This window comes from Anolis sagrei, chromosome 5, assembly GCF_037176765.1.
Source record: "Anolis sagrei isolate rAnoSag1 chromosome 5, rAnoSag1.mat, whole genome shotgun sequence".
In the NCBI taxonomy this organism is placed as follows: Eukaryota; Metazoa; Chordata; class Lepidosauria; order Squamata; family Dactyloidae; genus Anolis; species Anolis sagrei.
The window spans coordinates 81,773,720-81,792,401 of record NC_090025.1 but is presented as its reverse complement, the minus strand read 5'-3'; the positions used below and the strand labels follow the sequence as shown (position 1 = coordinate 81,792,401).

At 38.6% G+C, this 18,682-nt stretch overlaps 1 protein-coding gene across 1 annotated transcript in view; it reads left to right on the top strand.

Annotated features, from left to right (window-relative positions):
• Positions 1-18,682, top strand: part of SLC2A13 (solute carrier family 2 member 13) — a 195,620-nt gene that overhangs the window by 139,854 nt on the left and 37,084 nt on the right. The window contains exon 7 of the mRNA XM_060778395.2: positions 13,069-13,194. Within this exon, the coding sequence (XP_060634378.2) occupies positions 13,069-13,194 (126 nt within the window). The remainder of the gene's footprint in view (positions 1-13,068; positions 13,195-18,682) is intronic.

Sequence of the window (18,682 nt, the reverse complement as noted above, 5' to 3'; positions counted from 1 at the left end):
TAATATGTTTAAGGAATTAATGAGTAGAATCCCATGGCCTGACGTGTTAAAAGAAAAAGACACGCAGCAAGGGTGGACATTGATGAATAACTTACAAAAAGCACATTCACAAACTATCCCATAGAAGAAGAAAACTGGGAAATACCTGAAAAAGACAATATGAATGCACATCAAATTCAATATATATTTATAGAATGGAAGGACAGATCTCCAAGAAAGAGTACAGACCTGTGACCTACAGTTGAAGAAATAGTATTGTTGTTCTTTATTCATTCAGTCACTTCCAACTCTTCGTGATCTCATGGAGCAGCCCACACCAGAGCTCCCTGTCAGCCGTCACCACCCCCAGCTCCTTCCGAGTCAAGCCAGTCACTTCAAGGATAGCATCCATCCATCTTGCCCTTGGTCAGCCCCATTTCCTTTTTCCCAAGCATCATTGTCTTCTCCAAGCTTTCCTGTTTTCTCATTATGTGGCCAAGTACTTCATCTTTGCCTCTAGTATTCTTCCCTCCAGTGATAGTATAGTATAAGGAAATTTAAAGCTCAAAATGAGGTGATACTAGCTAGGGAAGCAAAGAGCAAAATGCTAACAGATCATAATAAAAAGGCAGAACTACTTAATACCTATTTTGATTTTCCTTCAGTTTCCCTGCAAAAAAGAACTATGTACTTCCATGCAGCTGCAGAGACCTTGGCAAGAGATCGGGATTGCAAATCAAGATTGATAGGGAGTTTGTCAGGGATCACCTAGCTAACCTACATAAGTTCAGATCTGCAGGTCCAAACCACATCCAAAAGTATTGAAGGAATTTGTTGCCATACAAGTCCCCTTAATATAATTTTTGAGAAATCCTGAAGAAAAGGCAAGGTGCCAGAGGATAGGAGAAGGACAAACATTGTCCCTCTGCTTTAAAAAGGCAAAAACGAAAACTGCAGATCAGTCAACCTAATTTTAATACCTGGAAAAGTATTAGATGATACAGAAGTCTGTTGGCACGAGTTTTGATTACAGTGTAGTGATCAGTAGGAGCCAGCATGGGTCTCCCGTTGTATATAATGGGACTTGAGCATCAATGGATTTTGTTATCCACTGGGGGTTCTGGAACCAAACCCCAGCACATACTGAAGACCCATTGCACCAAGCTATTGGTAAGTTGTTTGTTATTTCTAATTAGTTAGTTCCAAGCTCTACTCAATATATTTTATTATGTTTTATAAAATTGGCTTACACTTCTAGTTCAGCATAGAATTGGCAGTTGGGTGTTTCAATGAGATCAAATGCACAGCCCTAAAGGTGCTGTTTTCTGGGCAGATGAGGATGAGGTGAAGAAGAAAGAATGCTGGCTGAAGCACTCTGCTTGTGTTATTACATGAATAAGCAAACTGAGAAGCATGGTCAATCTTTTGCCTTTGTCCTGAATTAATTGAACCTGCATCCTACAGCATGGATTGCTTTTACCTATATTTTGGCGCAAACAGCTTGTGCAACCAAGAAGTCATTCCAAGAAACCATTGATTGGTAACTCATTCTTTTATAAGGAATCCACTTGCTATTAGTGCTCTGAGATGCACAAAATGTTCTGACTACAAAGTATTTCTCCTGCTCTCGAAACTTCATTGTAAATAGGATTGGAATAGGCTTTTAAATAGTTTCCGAACTTTGTTCTAGCTGATTGATTCCTACTTTAAAAAGTAAGTCTAAGACATAGTTATGGGTACTCTTATGTAAGCCTGTTGTTACATGAGCAACTAGGTAGAAAGTAAATATATTTTTATTTTGCTGTTATACATAATATTGCATTTTATTGCAACTCTTGAATAAATTCTGGGGCTTCCAATAGAAGATAACAAAACCAAAGTGTTGTCAAACAGTTCATAACAGGTCCGTCTCTTCCTGCCTGTGAAAACCAATGTTTAAAGTCTTGCTTTTATCTTTCTATCAGAAGAGTGATGCCATGGACAGGCTGTCGGAACCCAGATGCCTTAAAGAGCCAGACACAGGAGTATATCCAAAACAATAGTTTATTAAAGCAAAGTAAACAGGACTCAGAGACACTTGGTTCAGTGCCTCTGGTCAAAACTAAAAATTTGTAGCAATTTGCAGCTTGAAAAACAAACTTAGGAAATAAACCGGATTAAACTGGCAAAAAATCCGGATTAAACACGAGTTCTTCCAAAACACACCAAAATCACACAGTTCCAAGATAAGAAGCAAACAATGAGCCGTGAAGAGAAGCGGTCATCCAGAAGCAGTCCAGAGTCGAAGAAATCCCAGCTGAAAGTTTCAAAGTCCAAAAGGCAGCACGTCGTCAACAACAGTCCGAAGTCAAGGAGAGGAGAAATCCGCAATTCCGAGAATCCAAGCCGGTCGGTACACGAAGAAAGCAGCAACCTGCAGATCCAGGACTCAAGCCCAACAAGAAAAGTGGCAGTGATAAGATCCAAGGCACGAAACCAACACTTTGCCTACAGCAAAGTTCTATTACTCCAGTGCCTTCATTTATCTTACAACTCATCATCCGATGATGAGCTGCCCTCCACCCCATCCTCATCACTATCATCTGGCTTAGCCTCTACAGCTGAACGCCAATGCCCATCCCTCCAACTCTTCCACCTTTTGTCAAGACTTAGGTCTCCCCACGATTCCATGGTATCACCAGATTGCCAATCCCTGCCACCAGAAAACCCCTCAAAAGTGTCACTGGACGTTGGTTGAGTACACACATTCCCACTACTCCCAGACCCATCATTTCCAGAAAAGCCCATGAAATCCTCTTCCTCTGTGGGAGCAGTAAGTATGTCCCGGATCTTCTTTCTCTGGCGCTCCTCGTCTGACTCTTGCTCTCAAGTAATCCTCTTAATACCTCTATTCCCATCTGCATCTCCTTCCTCCTCCTCACTCATTTCACTCTCGGAGAAACCTTCAAAGGATTCTTCATCAGTGGGTGACATAAGTATCTCCCGAATTGTCTTCCTTTACTGCTCCTCATCTAACACCTGGGCGCCTCGTTTCCCTCCTCTACCACTCCTACTACCACTTGTAGCGTTGCCAACAGACTCTACTACAACACAGGCAGTCAGGGTCCTCAACATTGTGCTATTGCTGTGTGATGCTCAGGATGAAAAGCACTTCTTTGCTCTATAGCAGGTGCTAAAAGGGTGATAGAGGGATTATTACGTTGAACTCTATTTCCCAACGTCCCTTACCAATGGCTTTATTGTTTAGGAGTAAAGGGAGTTGCAAACATACAGTATGTAGATGGCCACCCATCCACAAACCTGCCATCAAAGTTTGATTATTTCAGAGGAGAAACCACTAGGCAAGTAGTTTCTTGCTGCTTGTGCTGCTGTGATGTTTCTTCTTTTATTTATTTTCATGATGTGCTGTATTGCTGTGCTGCTTCTTTTATTATTGCTAACTACCTAGGGAGCCTTTACACAAACTCAAAGTTAACAATTATTTTTAATAACTTCAGCTCCTGTGCTAAAATTATTATACTGCTATTCAGTCTATACTTCTCGACCCTGGAATATGCTGCCTTTCTTCCCACTATTTTGGGATTGAAGGAGATACATACTTTATATTGAAATACAGTACAAATGCAATCAATAAACAGGATTTAAAAGTTTGCAATGAGTTATACCTATTGTATTTTTTGTCCTCAATACATTACATTCTCTGGAGAGAGAAAAAAGTACCCCATCTATGCAGAGCAATAGATTTGCTGAGACAATTTTTGTCCCAATTGATTTTGGTCCGTTTGAAGTAGTTATATGAAATTAAAGAAAACTTTTTAAACTTTTGAGATTATATTGTTATTAGCTGTCCCCTGCCACGCGTTGCTGTGGCCCAGTCTGTTGATCTGGACAATAAGTAATGAGAAAGTGTTGGTTTCTAATATATGTAATTTCTTTATGCTTGTGGATAAACAGTATTCCTTGCTTTTTCTTTGTCAGTGTTAATGTGGAGTGTGTCTGGTTTGCCCACCCTGCAACATACAACATATCATTGTCCTTCTTTAAGGGTCCTTTTCAAATCTATGATACTATATCTCTCTCTGTGTGAATCATATCCATCTATATCTATATCAGTGGCTGGATGACTCTTTGTCAGGAGGACTTTAATTACGTTTTCTTGCCCTGGTGAAGGGAGTTGGATTGGATGGCCTTAAGTATTTTCTTTTGTTCCTGGGGGTTCTGTGTGAGAAGTTTGCCCCAATTCTGTTGTTCATGGGGTTCAGAATGCTCTTGGATTGTAGGTGAACTATAAATCCCAGCAACCACAACTCCCAAATGTCAAGGTCTATTTCCCCCAAATGCCGCCAGTGTTCACAATTGAGCAAATTGAGTATTGGTGCCAAGTTTGGTCCAGATCCATCCTTGTTTGAGTCCGCAATGCTCTCCGAATGTAGGTGAACTACAACTCCAAAAGTCAAGGTCAATGCCCACCAAACCCTTCCAGTATTTTCTGTTGGTCATGGGAGTTCTGTGTGCCAAGTTTGGTTCAATTCCATCATTGGTGGAGTTCAGAATGCTCTTTGATTGCAAGCAAACTATAAATCCCAGCAACTACAACTTCCAAATGACAAAATCATAATTTTTTGAGTGATGGTCACTCCTTGAGTTGTGAGACGTTTTGTTGCCAAATTTGGTGTGATTTTGTTCATTGGTTCTTTTGTTTTTAAGGTACTAATTATGCACAGAGCATTTATATATATATAGATGAAATGACTACATATATTTTAAGTCTGGTTACGTGTATATTCTGCAACAAAATGTTGAGGTAGTAAAATCTCTCATCTGATAAGTTGAATGTCAGTAATATAGACAGTAATTTTACGGCTATTTTAGTAATTAAGTGATTGATTATCTGGCTCATACATAGTCAGGGGATACTACATAAAATAATACTATTTTTGAGGAAAGTTGTTGAATAAACTAAAGTAAGCTTGATTATCTGTTTCTTCTTCATGGTCTATGAATCCTGCAATTGGGTTTGACTGCGCCTATGGAATACTAACAATTTCATGCCTGAGATCTTACAAACTCGCAGGTGCATAATGTGCAGATCCAGGGACTTCTAAACATTTAAATATTATCGGTACCATTTTATGTGCAGTACAGTGGCATTAATTTAGAGAGATATTAATTCATTAATTCAATTTATTTTGGCAGAAGTTATGTCTGGCTTGTTGAGAATATGAAACAGATCAACCAAGGTGATAGAAATACAATTTCACTTGATGAAATTTCACTATTCACCTTTTCATGTTTAGGGATGTAAGTGTTCACTTATTTTCTTCTCAAGTAGAAGAACAATCAATATTTGAGAAGTATTTATCTCCATAGTGGATGCAAACACAAAATAGTCTTTTATTGAGGATTTTGTTGTATATGTTGGGATTTTTCCAAAAAAGAAAACATTGATTTCACAAAATCATTTTTCAATACCAGACAATGTCTTGTTATTTTTGCAATGTTTTTATTTTCCTATATTATTATCTACGACAGAAATTATTTTCATTAGCTATTGCTGTAAGTCCTCTTCCTGTCTGTTGTTTTGTAGTTGCAATACATTTCAGTTTGTGAAAAAAATTTCTTGGCCAAGATTACCCCCTCCTCCCTCCCCCCCCCCCAAAAAACCTGGTCTTTCCCTAATCTTTCCACATCCTGTTTCCCCTCCCCCCTCCTTTTTTCTTACTTTACTCATCTTCATCTCTTCGCTCTCCCCCTATATTTTCCCTCTTTTCCTCCTCTTTTCCCCAAGGGTCCCTTTCCGTTTTCTATTTTATGTACATCCAATTTGAAAAATCTCTAATAAAAATTTTAAAAAGAAAAACATTTTCATAGATGATGGACAGGATATAAAATAGATGACTACATGCAAGCATTAACTATTAGCAAATATGTAAGTAGGCTACCTAAACAGTCCTATTACCCCCATGGATGTTATAGAAACAATAAAGCTCGGTAAACGTTCAGTAGATGATTTGACTGGAGAATTTCAGAAAATCAATATATATTCAATGATTTCTCACTGAACCCCTGCATTTAACGATATTCTGACCAGACAGTGCCATGAATATAATCCCAGATTGGAATTAATCTGGAATTATAATGATACTAAAAGCTGGAAGTGATCCTCTATCTGTATCTGCTTATAGACCCATTTGACTACTTGACCAAGACCCTACATTGACTTTGGATGTTGGGAGTTGTGGTTCTGATAAATTCTATTTTTTAAGAAACTAACTTAAGTTTTCCCATCTGAATAAAAGGAAAGTGGGTTAAAAACTAAAGCTGTAACTATAGTTGCAATTGATTATGGTACTTCAAAAACAGTTTTGGTTTTATTTGCATAGCACTTTTTGAAGAGTAAAGATCATATATTACATATTAAGTAAGAGGTAAGAAAGGGGGAATTGCCAGGAATTGACCTGCCTATGTAACCTATAGTAGCTAAAGCATTCTAGTTCATTTTATATGCAGGAGTAGCTAGTCTTGGCTACATTAACTTTCACTAAAATAAAATAATAATTCTTAGTAGGTCATGCCATGCACAGAAAAGTGCCTCTCTGTAGTCATATCTCCTTTTTTAAAAATCCTAAATTCAAATTTTCAATTGAAATAACAGCTTCCTTAATTCAGAATTCTATATTCTCCTTTTGATAACCATTATCTTCCAAAGTATACTTTATTCACTTCCTAGTTGCTTTTTTCCCTCAATACAAAGGTGTGTTGTTGTTCATTTGTTCAGTCGTCTCCGACTCTTCGTGACCTCATGGACCAGCCCACGCCAGAGCTCCCTGTCGGCCATCACCACCCCCAGCTCCTTCAGAGTCAGCCCAGTCACTTCAAGGATGCCATCCATCCATCTTGCCCTTGGTCGGCCCCTCTTCCTTTTACCTTCCACTTTCCCCAGCATAATTGTCTTCTCTAGGCTTTGCTGTCTCCTCATGATGTGGCCAAAGTACTTCAACTTTGTCTCTAGTATCCTTCCCTCCAGTGAGCAGTCGGGCTTTATTTCCTGGAGGATGGACTGGTTGGATCTTCTCGCAGTCCAAGGCACTCTCAGAGCTTTCCTCCAACACCACAGTTCAAAAGTATCTATCTTCCTTCGCTCAGCCTTCCCTAAGGTCCAGCTCTCACATCCGTAGGTGACTACAGGGAATACCATGGCTTTGACTAGGTGGATCTTTGTTGCCAGTCTGATGTCTCTACTCTTTACTATTTTATTGAGACTGGACATTGCTCTCCTCCCAAGAAGTAAGCGTCTTCTGATTTCCTGGCCACAATCTGCATCTGCAGTAATCTTTGCACCTAGAAATACAAAGTCTGTCACGGCCTCCACATTTTCTCCCTCTGTTTCCCAGTTGTCAATCATTCTTGTTGCCATAATCTTGGGTTTGTTTTTTTTTATGTTTAGCTGCAATCCAGCTTTTGCGCTTTCTTCTTTCACCTTGATTAGAAGGCTCCTCAGCTCCTCCTCGCTTTCGGCCATCAGAGTGGTGTCATCTGCATATCTGAGATTGTTAATGTTTCTTCCAGCAATTTTCACCCCAGCTTTGCATTCATCAAGCCCCGCACATCGCATGATGTGTGTTCTGCATACAAGTTAAAAGGTTGGGTGAGAGGATGCAGCCTTGCCGTACGCCTTTCCCAATCTTGAACCAGTCTGTTGTTCCGTGGTCAGTTCTTACTGTTGCGACTTGGTCCTTGTACAGATTCCTCAGGAGAGAGACAAGGTGGCTTGGGATGCCCATCCCACCAAGAACTTGCACAATTTATTATGATCCACACAGTCAAAGGCTTTAGAATAGTACAAAGGTACAAAGGTGTACAGACAGAAATATAAGTGAAGCAGAGGAGAGGGAAAGAATGCCAATAGTAAAAACAGCTTCAAAATCTTTTTATTGAACTCCATCTCCATATTGGCGTTGACATCAAGAACATCCGAAACAAGTCATCCTATGGGCAGTCCCTACCAGAATATTCCTTTGATCTACTTTTGTATGTGACATGTTGTTTTGTGTACTGCTTTATTGAAGACCACATGAAAGATATTGATACCTGACAGATTTGGTTGTAATCCAGGCTTTTACCATGTGTTTCAACACCTGTTGTAAGAGCAAGAACAAACCTATTTGAAAGCCTGTATGAAAAATTACAACAGATTCTGGTGTTGTGGATTGGGCTTGAGATATTAAAATAATTTATGTCTCAGATCTTCATTAGATCACTCCAATTAATAGCATTTTCTCCAGAAAATGTAAGCATACCAGCAAATTGCTATGGCAGAATCTAAGCTTTAATTTTAATGGGGTATCATACAGCAGACTAGGACACACACACACACAGAGGTGCCGTAGGATTGGTACCCGTGGTTCATTTATCAACATCTGAAAATATTTCTTGATTTAAGGCCTTGACGTGTTGGCTGATATCCGACCAGAGGATGGGCTGGAGATGTCAACCCCTTGGTCCTTTCAATACAGGCTGCTACTTCCCGATTGATGTCAGGTGGTGCAATACCGGCTAAACAGTATCATTTCTCCAGTGGTGTTGGGCTTAGACATCCTGTGATAATGCGGCATATCTCATTAAGAGCCAAATCCACTGTTTTAACGTGGTGAGATGTAAACCACACTGAGCATGCATATTCAGCAGCACAGTAGCAAAGTGCAAGGGCAAATGTCTTCACTGTGTCTGGTTGTGATCCCCAGGTTGTGCCAGTCAGCTTTTGTATGTTATTATTTCTAGCACTCACTGTTTGCTTGATATTCAAGCAGTGCTTCTTGACACTTTAATTTAATGTTACTCCTTTTAATGACATTTGTATTTTTGTATTGGGGCTGTTCACTTGCAGCTGGGGTATTTATTATTTATTTTATTTACTATATTTATATACCGCCCCTCCTAGCCCAGAGGCGACTTGAAGTGGTTCACAAATTGGCAACAATTCAATGCCTCAACAATTATAACAAGTAAAAACAATCTGTTAAAAATTCTGTTAAAAATAGCATATGATATAAAAATATAAAAACCATACAAAGCCTTAAAACAACAATCCTATCTCATCAGCCAAAAGCAGGTCCACACTTCCCACTGAAATACTAATAAGTTTATATTTGGTAAAACTGTTCTTCATTTTAATTATTATATTGTTTTGAAGTGATTTTTGCAGTACAAATAAAATATGTGCCGTGTGCAAAGAAATTAATTCATTTTTTCCAAGTTATACTCTGGCCCTCCAACAGTTTGAGGGACTGTGACCTGGCCCTCTGTTTAAAAAGTTTGTGGACCCCTGATCTAGGACATTAAGATCTCCTGGGGAGGCTCTGCTCTCGCTCCCACCTTCTTTGCAGATGCATCTGGCGGGACGAGACAGGGTCTTCTCAGCGGTGGCCCCTCGACTGTGGAACGCCCTGCCTAGAGATGTAAGATTGGCTCCCTCCCTCCTGACTTTTCGAAAAAAGGTGAAAACCTGGCTTTTTGAGCAGGCCTTCCAAAATTCAGCATACCTAAATGAAATTATGGAACTATAACGCAATGGAATAACTATTTGACATGGAGACTAAGCGTCTCCATGTCAAATAGTTATTCCATTGCGTTATAGTTTGAGGACTCCTGTCCTAGATGGTTCATAAGGAGAGATGTTCTCTTGTGTGCTTGTGGAGGGGTGTACCTTCTCATTTCCAGCTGAAAAATCACATCTGCAAGCGATTTCTGTGTTTCTCATAGTGAAGTGGGGATTAGGGAAGGGTTCCTGTTGCACACACCCTTTGATAGTGAATGGCTCAGAGGTTAGTTTTACCAGCTCAGACCCCCTAAAGAAACAGAGGACTGCAAATGCTAACAGGGTATTGGAAAGTTTTATCTATTTTCTGTGCAGGAATATGCATACTTTAATTGTATGGTAATTGCCTTTGGTACTTTTTGACTACAGTGTTCATTGCGATTACATGAAAATGAATAAATGTGCCTCCTTTCGATGCCAACTTAAATAATTCTTATTTTTGCCCTGATACTAATTTTATGTATTTCTTTGCTGGTTTAATAATTATGTTGCCTCTTATTTTCAATGTTTTTATAGTTATAATGCATTGGGAAGGGGATTAAATTATGTTATGTAAACTGCCCAAGGATCTGTTATGAAAAGTGGCTTACACAAATTCAAAATCTAATTTTAAAAATGTGGTTTATGTCTCTTTATGTGTGCATTATCTGTCATAAATCTATGTATTTTACTGCTGTCATTGACTTAAACCTATTAGTATTCCCAATAGCGGTTGACATACTAAATCAATTGCTGAATGTTGAATTAACATATATGCAGATCCTATTGGTAGAACAGATTTGCTCTAGTTGGGTCTACAAATAAGATTCAGACCCATGTCTGCCTTAATGATGTTTGCTAAAAGTTAATGAATTTCTAATACAATCATGTCTTCCTCCTTTCCTGTCTATAATTGATAATGGAGGGGTTATTTTTCTCATCTGCGTTCTCAAGAGAGGATTGAGAGAGGAAATATTCACTACTGTGAGATTATTTATCTGTCAAATTGGGCTGTTATCTCTCTTCCTTTTCTGACACGAAAAAGAATGTTATACTCTCTGTGGTCAAGAACATAGTGTTTGTCAAGAGATGCTGTGTCCAAACTCTAAAAGAAAGATTAAGAGATACTGGGGACTGCCCATGATCGAAAACATATTGTTTTTTATGTAAAAACCAGAGGAAAGATCCATATATCTGCACCTTTCTTCAGAAGCAGGATCCTAATCGTCTGTCAACACAGGAATCCATTTCACCCAAATTGTAGTGTGCTTGAAAAGCATTAAGCATGAAATGAAATAACAAGTGGAGTTCCGCAGTGTGGAGTTGGGAAATTGAATTTAATCAGACAATTTGTGAATATTGCATTTAAAATGTGTGTGTGTCTCATGCCAGACTATTGAGCATTCCATTAAAGTGGCAGCACTGGAAGCTATGCAGATTTGTTAACTATCAGAAGCACTGGAGATTTGCACTGTCAGTTTTACATTGGGTTTAATAGCTGGCTGCCCTTTGCAATTTGAATGTAAGAGCTGGGCATAATGTTGTTGTTTTTTTTAAAAAAAACACTAATAAATATAGGTAGAGATGAATGACTGGTTCAAATATAATAAAGCCTCTGTTTAATGGTTTTTAAAATATGCAATATAATATGCTTTCCATGTTACTGATGCATTTTGGTCAGAATTTGGTAATCCAGCTTTTTAAGGGGTGCATGTAATAATAATAATAATAATAATATAATAATAAGGGGTATTTTAAGGGGTGCATGTAATAATAATAATAATAATAATAATAATAATAATAATGCACTTTATTTATATTATTTTTATTCCCCTCTATTTATTTATTCATTCATTTGCTACATTTATATGTCGCTCTTCTCACCCCGAAGGGGACTCAGAGTGGCTTACAAGATATATATATACATACAATATATTATATGATAATAATAATAATAATAATAATAATAATAATAACAACACTTTATTTGTACCCCGCTACCATCTCCCCAAGGGACTCAGTGTGGCTTACATGAGGCCGAGCCCGAACACAACAATACTAGCAGTAATCACAACAATACAAGCAATTAAAATAAAACATAAACATATAACATTATCAATAAGACAACATACAATTAAAACTATGGGAAGGCCAAATGTAAAATTAAAATTGGAAATAGTGCTGAACATGGACGAACAGGTGATAGTGGCATTTGTGGAGAGACATACGAGCAGACCTAAAAAATGTAAAGTGCTTTAGAGGGACAAAGTGCTATGGGATCGTTAATCCGGGAAGGCACACTGGAACAACCACATCTTCAAGCTCCTCCTGAAAACTGCCAGGGTTGGGGCCTGCCTGATGTCCTTAGGGAGTGAGTTCCAGAGTCGAGGGGCCACCACCGAAAAGGCCCTCTATATTATTAGCATAGTACATAGTACCTATATTATTAGCATAGTGCAATATCAGTATTATATATTACTTTGTTGTACTATACCATTATATTGTAATATTATTAGTAATATTACATGTAATATAAAATATATAATTATAAAATCATATATTATATATTATAATATTATATATATTATAATATCATAGTATCTCCCTGGAGTGACTCAGATTACAGTTTACATACATAAGGTAAACATTCAATGCCTTTTTACACAATAAACAATGATATACAATACACAGACAGAGGTAAAGGCCTTCCCTTCCATCTTCGGCTTTTGGAGGCAATTCTCAGCTTGGCCATGGGAAGGAGCTCTTGTTCCATTTTTCCATGATGATGAGCCTGTTGTCCATAGACTTCGCCAATCATGTTGCTGGCAAGTCTGTATGGAGCAACCTTTTTATCTCCCCGCCAAGGCGGTACTTGCTTTACATGCTTTCAAACTGCTAGGTAGGCAGAAGCTAGAGCTGGCAGCCAGGAGCTCACTCCAACTCATGGCTTCAAACTTCTGACCCTCCGGTCAGCAGATTTCCTGCAGCTGGCAATTTAACCCGCTGAGTTACCCTTTTGAGCCATGTGGTGCAGTAGTTTGATCGCTGGTCTGGAGACCAAGGCTCATGCCCCCAGCAGGCAATGAAAATCCACTGGCTAACCTTAGTCAAGTTCTCAGCCTCAGAAAAAGGCACGGGCAACCCACTTCTGAACAAACAAAGCCCAATGATAAGACCCCCTTAGAGTCACCATACATTCAAAACAACCTGAAGGCACATGTGTTCAGTATAGTTGATTTTCCAACAGAAAAAAATCAGGACTTAGAAAGATTTTACTTTAATTGAGAGAAATATATTTTAGCTATTTCAGTTCAGCTTCTTTAAATATTTTCATTCCATTACACAAGCATTCTCTCAAAAAGGAACTTGTTAAGGTTTTAGCACGGATTACTCAAAAGTAGTTTTAATTAAGGTGTTATTTGAGATGGCCAAGTAATTTCCAATGTCTAGCTAAAATTTTGTTCTAAAAAGATTGTATTTAAAACTGGTGAATTTTCTTTTTTTCATTTCAGTTACTGCAATGGATGCATGCTGGATCCAGTGTGTGGCTTTTGCTACAAACTCAACAAGTCGAGTGTTGTGGAGTCCTCCTGTGTTGCTATTAGTAAGAACTCTACAATGGAAGCTGCCTGGGGCAGGTGGGTTGCTTTTGTGTTCTTTTGTGTTCTAAAAAGACCCTAATAGGTTTTTTTCTGAGAAGTGCTGCTGTTACATAAGTCTTTAAATTGTGGTTTGCCGTACTACTAATTATGTGTATTGGGGGTCCTCTCCAGTCAAAACTCCTCTCCTTGGGTCCTCATTTTGTCCCTCTGTAAGAAAATAAAACACAGTAGGATGAAATAATTTATGAGTCCACACTCCAAGCTGTAACAACTATTGTGCTCAAACTAAGTTGTGATTTTGCAAAAAAATAAAATAAAAATAAAAACGTCCTGGTGATAAAATTTGTGAGGTGAGAAAAAAAGCACACATAATTGGAGAGCACAATAGTTAGAATGGTGGATTTGTACATTTATAACACAATTTACATCAAGTAACAATCTAGAAGATCCGCTAATATTGTATTTGAAGATTTTATTTTAAAAGGTTGCCTGTAAAAATTACTTTTACTAAAATCACTTAAAGATACAAAACAGATATGAAAACCAACTTGAACACAGCATATTATTTGAGAACACAAAAATGCTGTACCACTCTTAACAACTAACCAGGTCAGACTACACAGAGAAGCCATTGAAATCCACAAGCATGTGGACAAATAGAAAGAATCAGCAATCTCAAGCTAAATACCAACGACAAACTGATCAGCTTCTATGTGGTGTCTCTATTTACCATGGTCCCAGTAGCAGACACCATTGCACTAAGCAACCAGATGTTCCCAGAAGACATCACAGCTCTGTTTCACCATTACCTCTCCACCAGCTACTTTCAGTGGGACAATGAGTTCTACGAACAGAAAGATGGAGTAGCTATGGGGAGCCCTCTCAGCCCGGTCATAGCTAACTTCTACATGGAACACTTTGAAAAACAAGCCCTGGAGACAGCAACCAAAAAGCCCACTATATGGTTCAGATATGTGGATTACACTTTCACCATTTTGAGCCATGGAGAAGAAGAACTCAACAGGTTCCTGGACCATCTTAACAGCATCCACCCAAACATCCAGTTCACCATGGAAAAAGAAAATGAAGGAAAACTGCCTTTTCTAGATGTCCTAGTCATCCGTAAACCAGATCAACAATTGGATCACACCATTTACAGAAAATCCACACACACAGATAGATATCTACATAAAAACTCCAACTATCACCCAAGTCAAAAAAGAATCACCATTAAAGCCTTGGCAGCCCGTGCAAAAAGAATCTGCAAACCCCACCTCCTCCAAGATGACCTGAACCACCTCAACTGGGCTCTCCAGGCCAATGGATACTCCACCTCAGACATCAGAAGAGCTGCAAGACCGAGAACAGGCCACAAGAGTCAAGTCAAAGATCCACCCAGAGGAAAAGTGTTCTTGCCATACATCAAGGGAACCACTGACCGCATAGGGAAGCTGATGAGGAAACACAACATACAAACTATCTACAGACCCACCAAGAAAATCCAACAAATGTTACGTTCAGTAAAGGACAAGAGGGATCCTCTCACTTTTGCAGGAGTCTACCGTGTACCATGCAGCTGTGGACAAGTCTACATAGGGACCACCAAACGCAGCATTGCCCAAACACGAATCAAGGAACATGAAAGGCACCGCAGACTACTTCTGCAGAGCACCTGATGAACCAACCTGGACACAGCATATTATTTGAGAACACAGAAATGCTGGACCACTCTCACAACCACCATGTCAGACTACAAAAAAAGCCATTGAAATCCACAAGCATATGGACAATTTCAACAGAAAGGAGGAAACAGCAAAACAGCAGAGGGAAAACAATCAGGGACATCTAATCACCTCTCAACAAAAGATTGCTCCAGGCATTGCCAGGCTATCAATTGCCAATCAAGGTGCTCAGTTGAAACATTCACACCTAGCTCCAGCAGACAAAAGTCCTTTGTCCCACCCTGGTCATTCCACAAATATATAAACCCTTTTTCCTAGTTCCAAAAGACCTCACTACCTCTGAGGATGCTTGCCATAGATGCAGGCGAAACGTCAGGAGAATGCCTCTAGAACATGGCCATATAGCCCGAAAAAACCTACAACAACCCAATAAGGGGATAACTAGTTTTAGTAACTTACGAAGTCACTATAAGATAACATCTATGCATGGATTTCTGCAGTGAATTTCTTAGGCTAGCTGTGATTGCTCAGTGTGAGTGCAGCCCAAATTTTATTTCACTGTACATGACTTACATTTATACTGAGGTCAGTCTCCCATAGAGCCTTGATACCATTGATTAACTTAACAGATTTTCATGTTTGGAAGTGTGATTTTCCTTTAAAAATACAAGGGTCTGCTTATATTTTTAAAACCACCACAATTTGTATTGCCAAACCCATGAAAACAGATAAGAGAAAGATGCTTCTTTAAAAGGAGAATCATGCTTCTTTCAAGTCGGGAGGGAGAAGACAAGTTAAATGTATAAAATGAGCAGCAATGTAGGTAGTAAGGATGGTAGAAGATCCAACGCATGGTAGCATTCTTGACCATTATGAATCAGATGGTATTTTTTGTGATTGTTATCATTAGTTAATAGAAGAAGGAACAATGAGGTATCATTACCTTGAAGCAATTGGAAATGGCTATATTATCTATATTATAGAGAAATGTCAAGTCAGAGGAAAGGGGACATGTCATAGTATAAATAAAAAGTAAAAGTACAAAGTGTTTTCTTTAAAAAAGGGAAGTTCTTAGTTACAGTCTTGGCAGAAAAATGATATGTCTGACATTTTGAGAAAAGCTATTCAAAGTGATTGATTCAGAATGAAGGAGAATTTGATTGGTACATTGGATGATGTTGCTGGTTTTGTTTGACTATGGTTATCCCTACCATAACCACCTCTCATGAATGTGGCTATATAGAAGCAGCCGTGCTTACATTCATTCAAGGAATCTGTATGGTTTCAAGATTATTTCTGTTCAGGAGATTTCCTCTATGAAGACAAAGCACTGCTTCTTTTTAATGAAATTATTGAGTCTCTCCCCCCCCCCCCCCCCAAATACTGTGCTGTATGGTCGTTTTATTTCTAGCAACCTGTTATTTTCTTCAAGGGTAATAACAGTCACCTTAGAAGATAAAAAAAGCTAGGCAGCTGCAACAGAAATCCTCTGGTATAACAGGATTCTACAAGAAGCTTTATTATTCTCTTCTTTTCTTGTGAAGCACTACATCTGAAAACTGTTAATTGTTCTTTTGTGAGGTGTTAAGAGAAAAATAAAACAAAGAACAAATGAAACATGGCACGTGTTCACAACCAAATATTCAAGAAAAATAAAAAAGTCTTGTTTTTAGAAAATAAACTTAGGCTGTATCTACACTGCCATATAATTCATAATGCAGTGTAGATTCATATAATCCCGTTCAATACAGTTACTCAGCATTCTGAAAACTGGATTATATGGCAGTGTAGATGCAGCCTTCGAGAGCACATAAAATTGTATCCAATGCAAACAGTGGTTTGCGTGTTATCAGCGAAAGTGCATACTATGTTTATTTACTCCGCTTATATACCGCAATTCTCAGCCCTTTAAGGGCGACTCATTGCGGTGTGTGTTCAGTGTGTGTCTGCAGTGAGCGTGACCTCTGACATCAGGAGATCGGATTTAGAGTCTTCACTTGTATAATGCCAAAAACGTAACTGCTATCTAGTAGCGTAGAAAAGATTAACCAACACTTTGTAGACTTTATTCAATAGCTTTGCTTTAGCTTGGCTGTTCAAGACTGGAAAGAGAATGAGAATGCAAGCCGCCCTGAGTCCCCTTGGGGAGATGGAGGTGGGGTACAAAAATAAAATAATAATTATTATTATCATTATTATTATTATTGTCGAAGGCTTTCATGGCCGGAATCACTGGGTTGTTGTAGGTTTTTTCAGGCTATATGGCCATGGTCTCGAGGCATTCTCTCCTGATGTTTCACCTGCATCTATGGCAAGCATCCTCAGAGGTAGTGAGGTCTGTTGGAACTAGGAAAAAGGGTTTATATATCTGTGGAATGACCAGGGTGGGACAAAGGACTCTTGTCTGCTAGAGCTAGGTGTGAATGTTTCAACTGACCACCTTGATTAGCATTTGATTGCCTGGCAGTGCCTGGAGCAATCTTTTGTTGAGAGGTGATTAGATGTCCTTGTTTGTTTCCTCTCTGTTGTTGTGCTGTTCTAATTTTAGAGTTTTTTAATACTGATAGCCAGATTTTGTTCATTTTCATAGTTTCCTCCTTTCTGTTGAAATTGTCCACATGCTTGTGGATTTCAATGGCTTCTCTGTGTAGTCTGACATGGTGGTTGTTGGAGTGATCCAGCATTGAAAGGAGGAAACCATGAAAATGAACAAAAGACCTCCAACAGACCTCACTACCTCTGAGGATGCTTGCCATAGATGCAGGTGAAACGTCAGGAGAAATTCCTCTAGAACATGGCCATATAGCCCGAAAAAACCTACAACAACCCATTCAAAATGTACTTCCTTGGACTAAATCATTCAAAATGTTGCTTTATTGACCAATACAGTGGTACTCATTTATTATATGGATATTTTGAAAAAAAAAGTGCCTGTATTTGGGAGCAGAACATGACCGTTTGATGCAGAACAGTTTCACCAATTTCCCTAATCATTCATGTGTGTTGCCTGTGGCTTGAATCCAGAATTCGTCATATTGAATGATGTAAGTTCCAATCAGAAGGACTAAATCAGTCATGAATAGCCTAAATCCCATTTATTTCAATGAATTAGAGTATATTTTTCTTGAAAAATGAGCTGTTTTAACACCATGGCATTGTGCATGAATGAACAGGAGTTAGGGGATGCTTTTGAAGGGTATTCTCAGTAGCATTTTTTTGTCGTAATATTTTTATTGTGATTCATGGTGGAAATCATGGGGGGGGGGTGCTCATGAGATAGAGAAGAATTGAAAGTGAAGGTAAGGAAACATAATATAATCAGTAATACGTTGGTGGAGATGTTACCCACATTATTTTAAGGGGTCATGGAGCAAACAGTGTTTTCTTTCTGACAAAATAGATATTTCTGTTCAGATTATATGTTCTACCAAAGAAACACAATCTTTCATTGTTTTTTAAAAACTGAATATCCACTCACAACAATATGAACGCTTATATAACATTTGATGGCATGCATAACGTCCTGACCAGATGATACTTCGTAGCTTTTTAGCATTGCAACCTGCACAGCTGTCAGAATGACGGACTTAATTCCACCTTCATAAAATTAGCTTATCACTGGAGTTTAGACAAATCTAGTCACAGTTGTCAGAAGCAATGGACCGTTAGTAAATGAATGCCACACTTTTTTCCACACCATTTCACATAAATTATGTCCCTCTTTAATGCAGACATATTAAGGTGGCTCAATCGGTGCTAACAGAAACAGAATGCTTGTGTTTATTTCTTGCAAAAAAAAGAAAAAAGAAAAAGATGTGTTCCACACTGGGCATGCATACTCA